The sequence below is a fragment of the Hibiscus syriacus genome, unplaced genomic scaffold (assembly GCF_006381635.1).
Source record: "Hibiscus syriacus cultivar Baekdansim isolate YM2019G1 unplaced genomic scaffold, ASM638163v2 tig00110937_pilon, whole genome shotgun sequence".
NCBI classification, from domain to species: Eukaryota; Viridiplantae; Streptophyta; class Magnoliopsida; order Malvales; family Malvaceae; genus Hibiscus; species Hibiscus syriacus.
The window spans coordinates 719,858-734,989 of NW_024062922.1; the positions used below are offsets into that span (position 1 = coordinate 719,858).

The following is a 15,132-nucleotide window of genomic DNA, read 5'->3' on the forward strand; positions in this document are numbered from 1 at the left end:
TGTTTATTCAAGAATAAGAATTTATAGGTATTGTGCTTTTTCTGAGCTTAAAAATTGATTATAATATATTTTTCATATAAATTAAGAATTAACATGTACGTTATTAATTTTATCGGGTCAAAATACAAATTCTCTGGGTAATTTCACTATCAGGGTCAATACATACCATTTTTACAACTTAAGGGTATTTTCATAATTTCTTATGCATGTATATCCGACATTTAACCTTTAACGAAAATAATAAAAGTTTAAGGATCTTGAACTCAGTTGATTTACTAACTAATAATTGAACTTGAATTTATTTCTTATCTATCTTCTAATTCCTTACCCAAGTCATTAGAGTTTTATACGGTTTACTACATTCTTATCGTAATCATAACAGGTTTACCTAAATCAACGATATCCATAAGATCAATCGAACTCATTCTTGCTTTTACTAACTATCAACGTGTACCATACAACATACGAAAGGTAGTAGAGTATTATCTCGATTTTCTTGCTCCAACGATCAAACATTTAAACTTCATTTGATCACTCTCGATCTTGAATACAACGTCCAACATTATCTCGGATACATATAAATAGAAATTACATCAGAAACAGGGCTTAATTGCGGAAAACGGATCAAATCGGAAGGTAAAATGCTAAAAACCAACTTACCGGGATTGAATTTCAAGAAAACGGGTTAACTTAGACGAGTTGACTCAATTCGTTTTAGCTCGGTTCGATCCAAGTTGACTCGGACCGGTTTGACCTGGTCTGGTCAAATAGACCCGATTCAGACCGGCTTGGGCCGGTTCGAGGCAATCCAGACCGTTTTAGAAAAAACCAAAGCTGAGAGGCGAGCCCCACGCGCACCCGACAGTGCGTGGCAGCGCGTGAAACAACGGTAAGGAGAGGGTCGGTCGACCGATTACTCTAGTGCATCCCAATTGCGGACGAATAAAATCGACAACGGTGGATGATGGCTTGGGTAGGGTTCTGGTCGGAATCGCCTAGGGAACACAGTGTTGGAGGCGGTGAGGTAACCCGACGTCAGAATCAGCCGGAATCAACCGTAAACCAGTGATGGACGGTTGGTTTTCGCGACAAGACTTCATGATGAAATTAACGACGTCATCCCACGGCGGAATGCTGGTCGGGCTTTGGTCGCCGATCGATGGCGAGCACGATAATGGCGGTGGCGGGCTGAACGACGATCAGATGATGGGGATTCGACGAGGCCGGCGGGGAAGAATTAGGGATTGAATTTTTCCAATTTGGGGATTTTGGGGGTTAACCGGGTTTTAACTAACTAGGAAAAATTGGGAAAATTTAGGGCTAAGTCCCTAAACTTCCTATAGGTTCCAAAATCAACTTGCAAACTTTTAAAATTTGGCAATTTAGTCCTCAACTTTCTTTTAATTAAATTTTTGGGGTCTTACACGTAAATAGACCAAACACAAGTTTCACACATCCAAGGCTTGCTCCAAAGTCCTAAGACAATGCACATGTTGATGTTACATAAAACACTCATATCTATCTTTCCCTAACTGCTGTATAATCACCATGGAATCATTGCATAGTCATATACAATAGGTTGGTAAAATTTCTACTGTTAAATGAAAACGTTAATACCGATGGTCACAAATAATAATAATAAAATAACATAATTATCGTGTCATGTAAGTCATTATCTTAAAAGTAAATTTATCTGGTTAATGTAATCGCAATAATGAAATTACTGTAAGAGTTAACACAATCTTCTCAAATTCATACACCCGAAATAAAGAAATGAAACTCAAATAATATTGTTCTTTTTTTTTTATAGAAATACAATTCAATATCTTTTATAGAAGGTGCTGGTAAATGCTCTAGAAATAAATTCAATATCTTTTATAGAAGGTGGCTAATACTTGACACTTACGTGCACAATTTTATCAAGTATATCTCAATAAAGATCACATGAATCAAGACTGTTAAAACACTAAGAGCATTTAATAAGTTCAACATCTCAAATTTAAATTTTGTGAATTCACCGAGTCGATCTCAATAAAACAACCCAAACAAAATATAAGATCTCATTAAGAATAAAAAACTCAACATTATATGTCGATAAATTTATCAACTATGTCTCAATAGGACCACTTAAAACCATAGGTATAAACTCATTAAGAACACATAGTGACTCATCCTATAAATTCAGTAAATTCATCAAGTTCGTCTCACTAAGACCGCTCAAACTATGGACTATGAAGTCATTAAAAGCGTTTAGTAGTTTATCTTATAAATTTGATAAAATTATCAACTTTATCTTTATAGGACTACCCAAACCACATGTACTATGAACTATTAAGATCAAATTGTTTATTCTTAAACACGTACATTATATGAACCTCTTCTCATACTTGACATTTTAGTGAATGGATCAATAAGATTACTTTTTGTTCTCATGTACTCCAAAGTAAGCACTCCATCAAATGTTTTTACAATCACATCTAATTTGTTTGTGCCTTTTTCTCATTATTATATGCCTGAATTTTAGCAGTATAAAAATAGCTTCGAGTCACATAAATAAACAAATGTTTATCAATTTTATAAAATTTTAAGAAATAATTGTTCTAGCCAATAAAAGCTACTAATAAAAGTTTAATTTCATTATTTATTAGTTACCCATATTATATCGTAATTTTTTTCTAATATTATAAGGTATCCAATAAATTACAGTTCTCAATTTTGTTTCAATTTTAAGAACTTGAATAATTATTTTTTAATAATAATTTAATATTCACTGCTAAGAATTAAGATTGTGGGTATACTACAACATCGATAAAACTAGGTCGAGTAAAATTCAGTGATAACATATAACTCAATAAATTTTAGCGTACTAAATTTTAGGAAACATTGTTCCCTTTATTCTTTCTTTCAATATTATACTATATTTTCAAAAAAAATATTATACTAAAGTTGTATAGAGTACTCATGAGAATCATATCACAATTAAAACTTCTATGAAAAGAATTGATTTTAAGAAAATCATTTTGAAAAAAAAAAACATTTAAATTCCAGTTATCTCATTCAAGTTGTACATTTCAAATTAAAAGAATAATTAAAAAAGAGAAAATATCTCAAATTATAATAAATGTTTATAATCATAATCGTAAATTAAACACATAATTAAGATATTTTCTTATAATCATTGACACAAAAATTAGTAACTTAAGATTATATAAGGATCATATAAGGAAAAACTAAAAAATTTAATAAAAAACTCGAACAAAAATAGATATAAATAAATTTGATCTCATCAACAAATGAACCACAAAATAAGATCAGGCTAATGACAGACCACTGACAAATCGTAAATCAGAGTCGAGTGACGTGAAAAAATTATCCGCAAATGTAAATCGGTTATCCAAATCTAATTCGAGAGTTTAAAACAGAGAAGATCAGCATGATTACATATAAATATCATCTTCATCCACAATGACAATGTCAAATCAACCCTTAAAAAAAGATAAATGAAAACAACGGTCAAACAAATGAAAACAACGGTCAAACAATTGAAAACGTGTCAAAAGGTAGATGAAAACATGTCATAAAGATGAACTTATTAAAATTTAAAAATAAAAAAAATAAAGATGTGATTTAAAAAATAAAAGAGCAATAAAAAAATCCACGGTTGACAACCAACGTCAACCAACAAAAATGAAAAGGAACGATCCTTAAGTTTTTATGGCGAAGCGATCCAACTTAATTTAAAAAACAAGATGAAGTTCGAGTTTGAATTTTTTTTTTGATTTGGAGTCTTCATCGACTTTTGGGTTAGGTAGTCGAACACCTAAAAATGTATTTTAAATGATTTTTAGGAAAAATTCATTTTAAAAGACAAAAATGGTATGCATTTAACTATAAATTAATTTTTAAGCATTCGGGAGTCGATTACGTATGGGGAAGGATGAGCATCCCACAACGTCCAAAATTGATACCTAAACGATTATACATCATCTAAATATCAAAAATTACAAATTCGAATATACATTTTAAATTATGATCATTTTATTCATATGCATTTTCATTTATTTTGAAAAGGGTGTCCTTTTAATTTGAAAAATTAATAAATATCACCATTCAATCAGTCATAATATTATCTCATCAATTTCCAAATTAATACAACATTGTCTTGAAAGTTATTAAATCACAAAAAATATGACAAATTAAACAAGTGTGATGAATGTAACATGAATGCATATTAATATATAGTAATAACACGTTTAATATTTATATTACAAAATAAAATCATTTAAAATTTAGAAAGATATCTTTTGTACGAACAATTTTCAAAAACACATTTCTTGTAAGTCAAGAGATGTTTTCGTAGATTCCCCTCACAAAAGATCATTGCTTTAATTTCCAATAAAAAATATATACATATATATAAAAACATAAAAGAGTATTATTTTGTATGAACAAATACTTAGAAACACACTTATTGTGAATCAAGATACGTTTTCATAAATTCCTCTTACAAAATAATATTATCTCATTTTTCATTAATATCTATAATATACCCAACAAAATACATTTACCACATATAAATAAGTACATATAAACATTTAATATTTACTAAAAAAAGGTATGAGAACTATATATATATATATATTAATATAATCAGAGTTATTTTATATACATATAAATAAAAATGACATGAGCATGTACAAAGAAAACCCAACGAGGATTTAAACGTAATAATATAAACATGGTAGGCTGAAATGCAAATAACAAAATATTAAACAAACATGAAAATGAGTGACCAAAGTAAAAAAGGTGATAAATTTAAAGGTCAAACAACAAAAGCAGCAAAAAAATGGAAACGAATACTAATCTCATGCAATTTGGGAACTGAAAATGAAAATAAACCATAAATGATATTTAGGACTAAAAGTAACAAATATTTAAAATTAAATACCAAATGTACAATAAATGAAAATAAAGGCAAAACGCACTTAAGTGACTAAAATGGAATTTTTATAAAATAAAGGGATAATTAAGAAACTTGCAAAGCCTCAAATTTGGATTAAATTGTATTAAAGTTGAAAGTGGACGGAGCCCTACAAAAATAACTCAACAAGAAAAAATAGGTTGCCCTAGCCTCTAAACGGCAGCGTTTTAAAATGGAACAAAAATAATAGTTTAGATACTAAATCTGTACTTTACCCTATTTATTTTTAGAACAGCACCTGGGTCGCACGTGCCCATCCAGATTAGAGATACTTATATTAGAAGGTCCATATTTCTAACCAAATTCCCCATTGATTTCTCTATTAGAAACCCTCCCCAAACCCTAACCCTAACCCTAAAAAGATTGATGACGATGATCGTTAATCCTTTCTGTCTCTCCAATCTTTGATCGAGGTCCTACAAATTTTTATTATTCCTTTTTCACCAGAGGAATTTCAGAACCGAAACCTTCGAAGCTGCTGCGTTTTTCTTTGAAGATCGATCGGTGGTTGGATTTTCTGTTGAAGACTACTTTTGGTTCGAGTTTTAGTAGATCTGGATCAGCGGAGAATTTATTAAATCCGAGCTAATAAAACAATACAAGAGATCGTGTGAATTTGTCGAGTGTCTATGGCCAAGTGGATTTTACATAATTCATTTTGATTTGCCCTGATATATTTCGGAACTTCTGGATTCGCTTACAAATTGTGAAAATTCGGCTATTTTTTGATAAAATCCTGGAGAAATTGCCAGAATAGATTTGTTGAAGAGAGAGCTTCGGATTTTGCATCGCCGAAGTATCAGGAGTTTGGTTCTATTTCTTTTAGAATAAGAAAAAAATGAAGATTTTTTTTTACAGTTCAATTTTGTTTTTGTTTTCTTACCAGGCCTTTCTTTGAAGGCCAATAAATACTTTGATTACATTTTTTTAGTTAATCATCATCATCATCATCATCACTGTTTTTCTCTATTAAGAGGAAAAAGAAAAGAAAAATGGCTGTTTATTACAAGTTTAAGAGTGCAAGAGATTTTGATTCAATTGCCATGGATGCTCCGTTTATAAGCGTTGGTACTTTGAAAGAAAAAATATTTGAATCAAAGCACTTGGGCAGGGGTACAGACTTCGACCTCGTTGTCACTAATGCCCAAACTAACGAAGGTTGGTCTTTTCACTTTGATAGCTATTTTCAATTAAAAGTTAATTGGGAGCAAATATTGCATTTAGTATATTATTGAAAGGAAAAAAAGGGATTGCATTTAGTACCATGTCCTTAACTACTTCATATTATATGTATTCTCTTTTAGTGTCTAAGCTTTCTAATTTGATTGTTACACATCTTCGACCGGATTGCCTCAATTTGAAATAGAGTTTTATCTCGAGCACAGTTTCCATTGTATAGGTTGTTGTAACCTTGTCTAGCCTTTTGCACTTTGAGTGTTTGGAGGTGGGTTTCAAAAATTAAAAGTCGGATAGTCAATATAAAGAATTGTTTTTTCAGGGAGTGGTATTCTGGTTTTTAATTGAATTCAGCATAGAAATGCCACTTCTGAGTACAGCTAAATCAATCTTTATGTTGGTTCACTTTGTTTCTTGAATGGTTATTTAAATTGTTTGTCCCTATTGGATTAGTCTGTTTTTAGTGTTTTATAGACTTGTTCTCTATTTTCAATTTCAGAATATCTTGATGAAGCAACGGTAATCCCAAAAAATACTTCTGTACTAATTCGCCGGGTTCCTGGAAGGCCTCGCATGCCCATTGTTGCTGCTCAAGAGTATTATCTCGATCGTTTAGATTTCTAACCAGTCAAATATATAACTTTATTAAAGTTGTTGAGAAAAGAAGGTGTAAAATGTTCAATTACTGCATGAACTTAATGTGTTGTGATCTTCTCTGGTGTGTACTGCCTACTATTGGTAGATGAAATTTGATAATGGGTCTGAGTTAGGGTTTTGTCATGCTTCACAGGCCTAAGGTGGGAAATCATACTGAAAATGTTCAACCTGAAAAGATTAACTTTCTGGATGCCGAGTCATCTGCCCCAAAATATGTAAGCTTTTTTTAACGTATTATCCTTGAGGAAAATTTGTGTGTCTTCATGCTACTTGTGTTAACTATTGTGTATTTGGGGAATATTCTACGTATTAGCAAAGAAAAACATTAGAAGTCTAATATCAACCTTGATCTTTTTTCTTTTAGCCCGAAGAAACTGAATGGGATGAATTTGGAAATGATTTATATTCAGTCCCTGATACGATGCCAGTTCTGTCTAGCAATCCAGTTCATAATGCTGCCCCCACTAATAAAGCTGATGAAGACGACAAGATTAAGGCTTTAATTGATACTCCTGCCTTGGATTGGCAGTGGTAATATGAGTCCTAGTTTCTTTTCTTTTTTGTTGTATTGGTGTAACTTTCATTAGTAATGATTTTATTTATTTTGGATTGACAGCCAAAGTGTGGATGGTTTTGGACCTGGTAGAGGCTTTGGAAGGGGTATGGGTGGAAGGATGGGAGGGCGTGGTTTTGGTGATTCTCCTATGCCTTTTTGGTTTTTATTGCATCATTTATTCACGGTGGATGAGAATGCATTTGTGCGCATGATGTTCTTTTTAGGCTAATCTCTAGATTATTTACACTTGAAGCTGTTCCTACTTTTTTGAATGTGATATTAGTTATGCGATTTCATATTATTTTTGTGTCTAATGGTCTATATATGTTTGCATGCGAGTATGATGGCCTTGTCCATAGTTCCTTAACTTGCAAATTTACTGAAGTTTGCACTGTCACCTTTTTTCCTTTCGCTTTTAACATGTAATGATTTTTAATTGTCATTTATTCTCATTTTAAATCAGCCAAGTTTGAAATTTTTTGGGACATTTCATTCATGTAATTGTACTGAAATTGTATATGGAGCTGAATATTATGCTTGTTTTAATTGAACTCAATTAGGATTAGAGCGGAAAACACCTCCTCAGGGTTATGTTTGTCACCGCTGTAAGGTTCCAGGTATGTTGATAATACTTATTTTCCTGGAGTTTGTGCTTTTTAGCAAACTTGTGCTTATTATGGAATTTTTCATATAGGGCATTTTATTCAGCACTGCCCCACAAATGGTGATCCAAACTATGATATCAAAAGGGTAAAGCCTCCAACTGGAATTCCAAAGTCGATGCTGATGGCAACTCCAGATGGCTCTTATGCATTGCCAAGTGGAGCAGTTGCAGTTTTGAAACCTAATGAGTAACTGTCCTGTCTTATAAGTTCAATTTTCTCTATGCTTGTAGGGAATTCATTTTTTATGCTTGAAAATTAATTTGGTTTTTTTTCTAACAGAGCTGCTTTTGAGAAAGAGATTGAGGGCTTACCTTCCACTCGTTCTGTTGGTGACCTTCCACCTGAATTTCACTGCCCATTGTGCAAGGAAGTAATGAAGGATGCTGTTCTAACTAGCAAATGCTGTTTTACGAGTTTTTGTGATAAATGTGAGTTTCATAGCTACTTATTCCATTCATTTTCTAGTTATAATTTTCCTGCTGATGCTTTTGTTTATGCATGTTGAAGCTCACTTTAACAAAATGTAACTCAGGTATAAGGGATCACATTATCTCAAAATTAGTTTGCGTATGTGGGGCTTCCAACATACTCGCCGATGATCTTCTGCCAAATAAGACCCTAAGAGATACAATTTATCGTATATTGGAGTCTGGTAACAGCAGTGCTGACAATGCTGGAAGCACTTTTCAAATTCAAGGTTCATTAGCCATTGTCATAATAAAATGAAGTTTTCAATGAGTTATATGATGTAAGAATCATTATTGATATGTCATTTCTTTCAAATTTAGATATGGAATCCACCCGATGTCCACATCCAAAAATTCTGTCTCCTACTACATCTGCTGCATCAAAGGGAGAGCAGAAGCCAGTATCTGCTAAGGAAGAATGCCCTGTTGTGAATGAAAAAGCTTATGAGGTGAAGGCAGCTATTCCTCCACAGCAGGCCTTGGAGAAAGTTAAGGTTGTTAAACCTGCTGATGCATCTGAGGCTACGCTGGAGTCAATGAGTGTGAAGGAATCTGCATCACAAGGGAGTGCCCTGCTTGCAGAGGAAGAAGTGCAACAGAAGGCAGCTTCTGGAGAGGCAGGTAATGATTATTTGTTTCTTAATTTTTTTTTATCTTGATTTGGTCGGTTTGGAAGAAAACATTCAATAATGTTGGTGCTAATCTCCTCTAGAAATTGTAAGAAAGTAAATAAAGGAATATACACTACCATTGTTTGGTTAAACAGCGGAAAGAAAATGATTCATTTTATTGACCTTTTCCAATTGTATTATCAATTTTTTTATAAAATAACTTGTGTAAAAGATTAAGGGGATTAAAAGGTATAGGTATTTTACATCTTAATATATATATTTTAACTATCCTTTCCCCCAGATTGGGGTAAATAAAAATGGTGTGTTTCAAGGGAAAGCAAGGAATATTCCACTCCCTTCACTTTTCCTTGCTTAAATAAAAAAAATATCCAAAGAAGGGAAAGGTGTTTACTTTCCTTTCCCTTAAAATATAGTTTGAAGTGAGGCTATTCTGCCACATGCCTGCCTTAGTACCATTCTTCTTGAAAGATTGTGGCAAAGGTATCTTTTTTGATAAGAATATTCTGGTCGGGTATATTAACATACATTCTTCAGGTAGTAAATTTTTATGTAATCTTCTTTCATGTTTCATCTTACACACATAGTTGGATGTTGGTGTGTATTATAGAGAGAATTGTTTTCCTTCTCTAGTGGGAATGATGCAATAAATGGATCGAGTTTTAATTTTGATGCTTCGCTTTTCCAGGAAAGAAAAAGAAAAAGAAGAAGGTCCGTTTGCTAGCAAATGGTAGGTCTACGGTCCCTTTTTGGTATTTGATGATGATACTACATGTGAGACTCATAAAATCATTAGGAATGTTTAATCTGAGTCTTATTCTTTTTGCTTTCTAGACTTGCATTGGAAAACCCCTCAGGATCTTGCAGCTGAGAGCTATATGATTTCTATGGGTCCTTCAGTCTATAACCCTTACTGGACTGGTATGCAGCCAGGAATGGATGGGTTTATGGGTCCTTATGTTGGTGGGATGCCTTATATGGGGGGATATGGACTAGGTCCACTGGACATGCCATTTGGAAGTGTCATGCCTCCAGATCCTTTTGGTGCTCAAGGGTACATGTTTCATCCTCCCCCATCTCAAAGGTACGAGTAATATTTGTTAAATAGTTATATGTTATGTTTATAACAGTTGCAATTTTATTGCTTGGGTGTATGCGTGGCAGTTTTGTCTGCTTTAACTTCACATGCAATTTGATTTGAATGTTCTATAGAGATCTTGCTGAGTTTGGAATGGGTATGAATGTTGCCCCACCAAATATGAGTAGAGAGGAATTTGAGGCTCGGCAAGCTGATTTGAGGAGGCGGCATGAAAATCTGAGAGGAGGTGAAAGGTACTGAACATACTCTCATTCTAAGCTTACTATTTGCACGCCAATTGATCACTTACTATGTTCAACTGACTTGGGAATAATATTCTTCTTGTTATTTAGAGATGGATTTCACATGATTAATTGGCTTAGTAGCTATTTTCTAAAATTATTGCAGGGATTTCACCAGAGATCGGGAATTCAATAGAGAAGTGAGTATCTGCAGTGATTTTTCTTTATTGAAATCAAAATATGTATGTATTCATTATTTTCCTACTTTCTGTTTCTGGTTATGCCCATTGCCCATATGGTTCCACTTATTGACATAGTATAAATGAAAAAGAATAGTATAAATGAAAAAGGATAAGCACATAGAGATGGTCAGGGTTGCACGGTTTAAGCATTGTATTTGTGTCATTTTGCAGGGTTCTGATACTATATTATCTATGCTGCTAAATATGTGTTATATACTCTCTGCTTCCTTTGTTTCTTTAAGACAATTTCTGCTGTTTGTTGAGTTCGCAATGAAGTAGAACTTACATTAAACCTCGAAGCCATCCTGTAGTCTTCTATTAATGGTGGCAGGCTTGAGCTCGATCTCGAGCTCAATTAAACTCATTGATTTTTGTACTCAAGCTTGAACTTGAGCTTGATTAAGCTTATTCGTATTCAATAATATGTATTAAGGGTAGAAATGTATTTTAATTATATAAAAAAAGCTCGAAAATCTTGTGATCCATTTGAGCTGGTTGTTATGGTGCTCGAATTCAGTTTTGATCTTTAACTTGAGATGCTCAAGCTCGAGCTTGGCTTGATAATTACCAAATCGAATTCGAGTTTTTTTCAAGTTGAACCAGATAGTTTGCGAGCATAGGTCTCCCATTTGTGCCCTAACTTGAGACACAGATTTCCTTCTAGTTCATCCTGTTTGTGTTTGTTCCTTGATGTTTTTTTTAAAGTATTTTTAAAATTAATTGTAATCATTCTGCACTTGCCATCTACTATTCTCGATCTTTTATCTACCAATGCTCTGTTGTTTTGCTGTTCTATTTCTATCCTCAAAATGAACATTAGAGAGAAATGAACACGAGAGATATATGCTTCTGGTCGCTATTCATGAAACACTACTGGAAGATTCTCTTGGCTTAATAGCATCAGCATGCTCATGTCCAGTGGCTGTGACATGGAAAAATAAGATAGTCTTTTGAGTCGGGGTGGAACACATTTATGATTTAACTTGATCATTTCAATCATGGTTGTTTGTTGCAGAAGCCTACCCCACAAATGTTAGGTGGTGAACGTCGCCATGAGTATCCTCGTCTCCAATCAGAGAGGAGCTCACAGGAACTTTCCTTGTGGGACCATGAAGCAACTTGCTGTCCTTCAAAGAGAAAACCTGACCAACATACTGAACGTGATCGGGATCACGGTCGTGATCACAATCATCACCATCGATCCGAGTCTTCGAAGCTTGCCCCTGAAACAGTCACCAAATCCACTTCCACGACTGCTGCAGCAACAATGGAAAAGACCCAAAAGTCGAGTGTGTTTTCTCGCATTAGCTTTCCAGAACACAGCAAGAAACACATACAATCTTCGGATGCACCTGCATCTTCTGGTCATCACAAGTCAACTTCCAATGGATACAAGGCAACTTGTGTTAGTAGCAGTGGTGGTAGGAAGAACAGTCGGAGCAATGCTGTAGATCAGGAATGTAGTGATGATGATAGACATTTCAAAAGGAAGACATCAAGGAATTCGCGCTCACCATCAACGGAGTGGATAGAGCAATCGCGGCACTCAAGAGGATTCAAGGAACGAGAGCGCAGCAGCTATAATAAACATAGATAAGAGTGAAAATAAGAGTTTGCATCACTGTGAATGCCTACGAAGCTATCGTGAGCGAGCACACTGAAGCTATTGGAATCCCTTTTGGACCTTTTATTGCATTATATGCTTACAATTATAATATAATATAAAAGCTTTTTGCTTTCCCTGCATTTCACATCCCGTAATTATTCTTTTTGAACAATTTTTACTTGATCTTAATAGGTATTAAAATCACAATTCAAGAAAGAGGAAAAATGTTAACTGATAATTTTTAATCACTTATTTTAAAAGTTATTGATCATATTTTATAATTATTGAATTATCGTTGTTTTATCTTTTTCGGGGATATTGATGGATATAAATTCCAGATTCGTGATAATAAATTTGGGTACATGATATTATATTGATAAACAAAGTTTGGTACGTGATATTATATCGATAACATAAAAATTTATATATATTAATAATTGGCATTAAATACTAAAGTAAGTGTTCAAATATACTCTTCGTTCACTTTAAGTGTCTAAAGTATTTTTCGTTCAATGTAGATATCTAATGTTCTCAACGTTATCATTTTAGGTGTCTGATTTATTATGTTTGAAAAAACAAATTGTTACCTGACACTTGTTGCATTTATATTTATAATCAACCTTATAATATAGTTTATATTCAATTAAACCATGTACAATCAATGAGTCGATATTTTGTTTTCACTTTAGTAATTTCACATGCAATATCAAGGACACTGTACACAAACAAAGTAAATAGATAGACATATAAAAATTTTATTTATTTCATTTCAATTCAAGTGGTTTCATTAATTATATAAATTACTTCACTTAGGACATAAAACTTCAACAATTGGTGATTTAGATATGTTTAAGGCAGGTTAGAAGTACCCTAAATTCGATTAAAGTCTCTCGTCACCACCACCACTTACCACTGTCATTGTTGGTCACCATCGGATGTCATCATTCGTCTTTATCGTCAACTGTTTGACCCCAAAATTTATTATTAACTCAGTTTTTATATTTTGAACACGAATTTGATATTCGTTTCACTAGAAAATATCTAAAACTCAACAAATCTAGTCTATAACCATTTCACTTCCTTTAAAATTAAACCAGTTTATTATTAATATTCCTTTAAAAGAAAGCGCATCAAAAAAATTGAATTTATATCAAAATTAAATTTATAAAGTTTTTGTTTATGGTATTGTTATGTTATAATATTTATTATATTTATAATATTAATTATAAATTTTTAATAATGTAAATATTAAAGATGTGACATAACCAAAAATTATAAATATTAAAAAATTACAATTAATATTATAAATATAATAAAAAATAATATTATAATATTATAAACAAATTTTATACATATTATTATGATATAGATTTAGATGTTTATTGTCTTTAGTTTTAAAGAAATATAAATAATAAATTTATTATTATGGTTTAATTTTAAAGAAAGTCGAAGGGTTCTAAACTAGATTTGTTGGGTTCAAAATATTTTCTGGTGAAACAGACACTAAATTCGTGTTCAGAATGTCAAAAGGGAGTAAAATGTAAATTCTGAGATGACGGTAGTCGATGTCGACTAACGATGGTAGATGTCGACTGACGGTGACGACATAAGATTTGACTCGAACCTAGGGATCAAATTAATATTTTATTTTAAATTTAGGGTCAAAATGTTATTTTATATAAAGTTTAAATCAAACTAACTAGTGTTAATGGCTCCATGACCAAAATGTAACATTCGATAACACATGTGACCAAAACTTAATAAATCAATAATTTAAATGACAAAAAGTTAAATTATTTAATTTGATGAGCAAAAACGTACGAATATGAAAAGAAAGTGACAAACCCAGAAAAATATGGTCATTTCTACTTTGGCAGATTGGGGTCATTTGTGGATTTAAAACTTCAATAACATTATGAACTTGATTCTAATACTAATTATATTTATTATGCGTACTAATTGCGTTACCAGAATTCTTTGGCAAGTTCGATTTATCTTTTATTAAAAAAAAAACCAAATCGAATGCTCTCCTAGTAGAAAATAACGGGAGACCTCAGTCGCATGTCATTGAGTGAGCATAGAGTCGAATGTTAATTAAATGCTCAAGATGGCAGCAAGGGTCCATAATCAACGATTATGGAACGGTATTTTGAATAAATTTGATCATTAACATTTGAGTAATAAATATAGCAAAACAAAGCTCCACTATAGTACTATCTTCATAACATATAATTACATACCCAGTTAGTGATTAACCTAACAAAAATATATAAATTAAAAGTTTCGTTTCTTAAAATCTTCCCTTCCCCTGTGCAGAATGCCTTTTTATTTTTCATGGATTTAAGCAAACAATCTACATTCTTTAACGATCGAAGATGAACAATCTACATTCCTTAATGAACGAAGACGAATAAAAAAATTTGTGTTCGTTTATGTTCATGTCCGTTCATTTGGTCGATTAAAGTTAAACGAACGAACATGAACATATCATGTTCATGTTTGATCGGTTCGTTTACAGGCCTAATGATTATAATTGTTTATAAAGAAAAAAATTGGGTTTGATTTACATACTCAGACTACAAACGTGATAATTTATTATCAAATTTAAGCTAAAATTAAAATCAAGTTGAATTTGAAATTTCCCCAAGCAAAAACCCAAATAATTTGAAGTTTATGATCATAATTGATATAAGATTAAAATGTTCATAAGGTTTGAGTATAGAGAGTAAAGTTCAAAAACTGAAATTAAACTACTCAATCAAGATAAACTTTAATATCAATTCTATTATTTGTCTCTCCCTGGGAGTATAAGAAGCTGTATACACATCGACTT

At 32.4% G+C, this 15,132-nt stretch overlaps 1 protein-coding gene across 4 annotated transcripts; it reads left to right on the forward strand.

The window, feature by feature from the left end:
• The first annotated feature begins 5,288 nt into the window (after positions 1–5,288).
• Positions 5,289–12,439, forward strand: LOC120147332 (E3 ubiquitin ligase PQT3-like). Of its 4 annotated transcripts, none has more exons than XM_039160729.1 (15): positions 5,289–6,139; positions 6,657–6,753; positions 6,948–7,029; positions 7,179–7,345; positions 7,431–7,507; positions 7,922–7,987; positions 8,065–8,221; positions 8,315–8,463; positions 8,568–8,732; positions 8,824–9,123; positions 9,820–9,861; positions 9,966–10,215; positions 10,344–10,463; positions 10,618–10,693; positions 11,709–12,439. In XM_039160729.1, exons 1-15 carry the CDS (start codon positions 5,974–5,976, stop codon positions 12,288–12,290), a joined length of 2,496 nt encoding a protein of 831 aa, XP_039016660.1. In that variant the 5' UTR covers positions 5,289–5,973; the 3' UTR covers positions 12,291–12,439. The 4 variants fall into 4 exon arrangements, with proteins under 4 accessions (XP_039016660.1, XP_039016662.1, XP_039016661.1 ...); XM_039160731.1 differs by having other exon boundaries at positions 10,618–10,651; XM_039160730.1 differs by having other exon boundaries at positions 5,974–6,139; positions 7,931–7,987; positions 11,709–12,290.
• Positions 12,440–15,132: the final 2,693 nt, after the last annotated feature.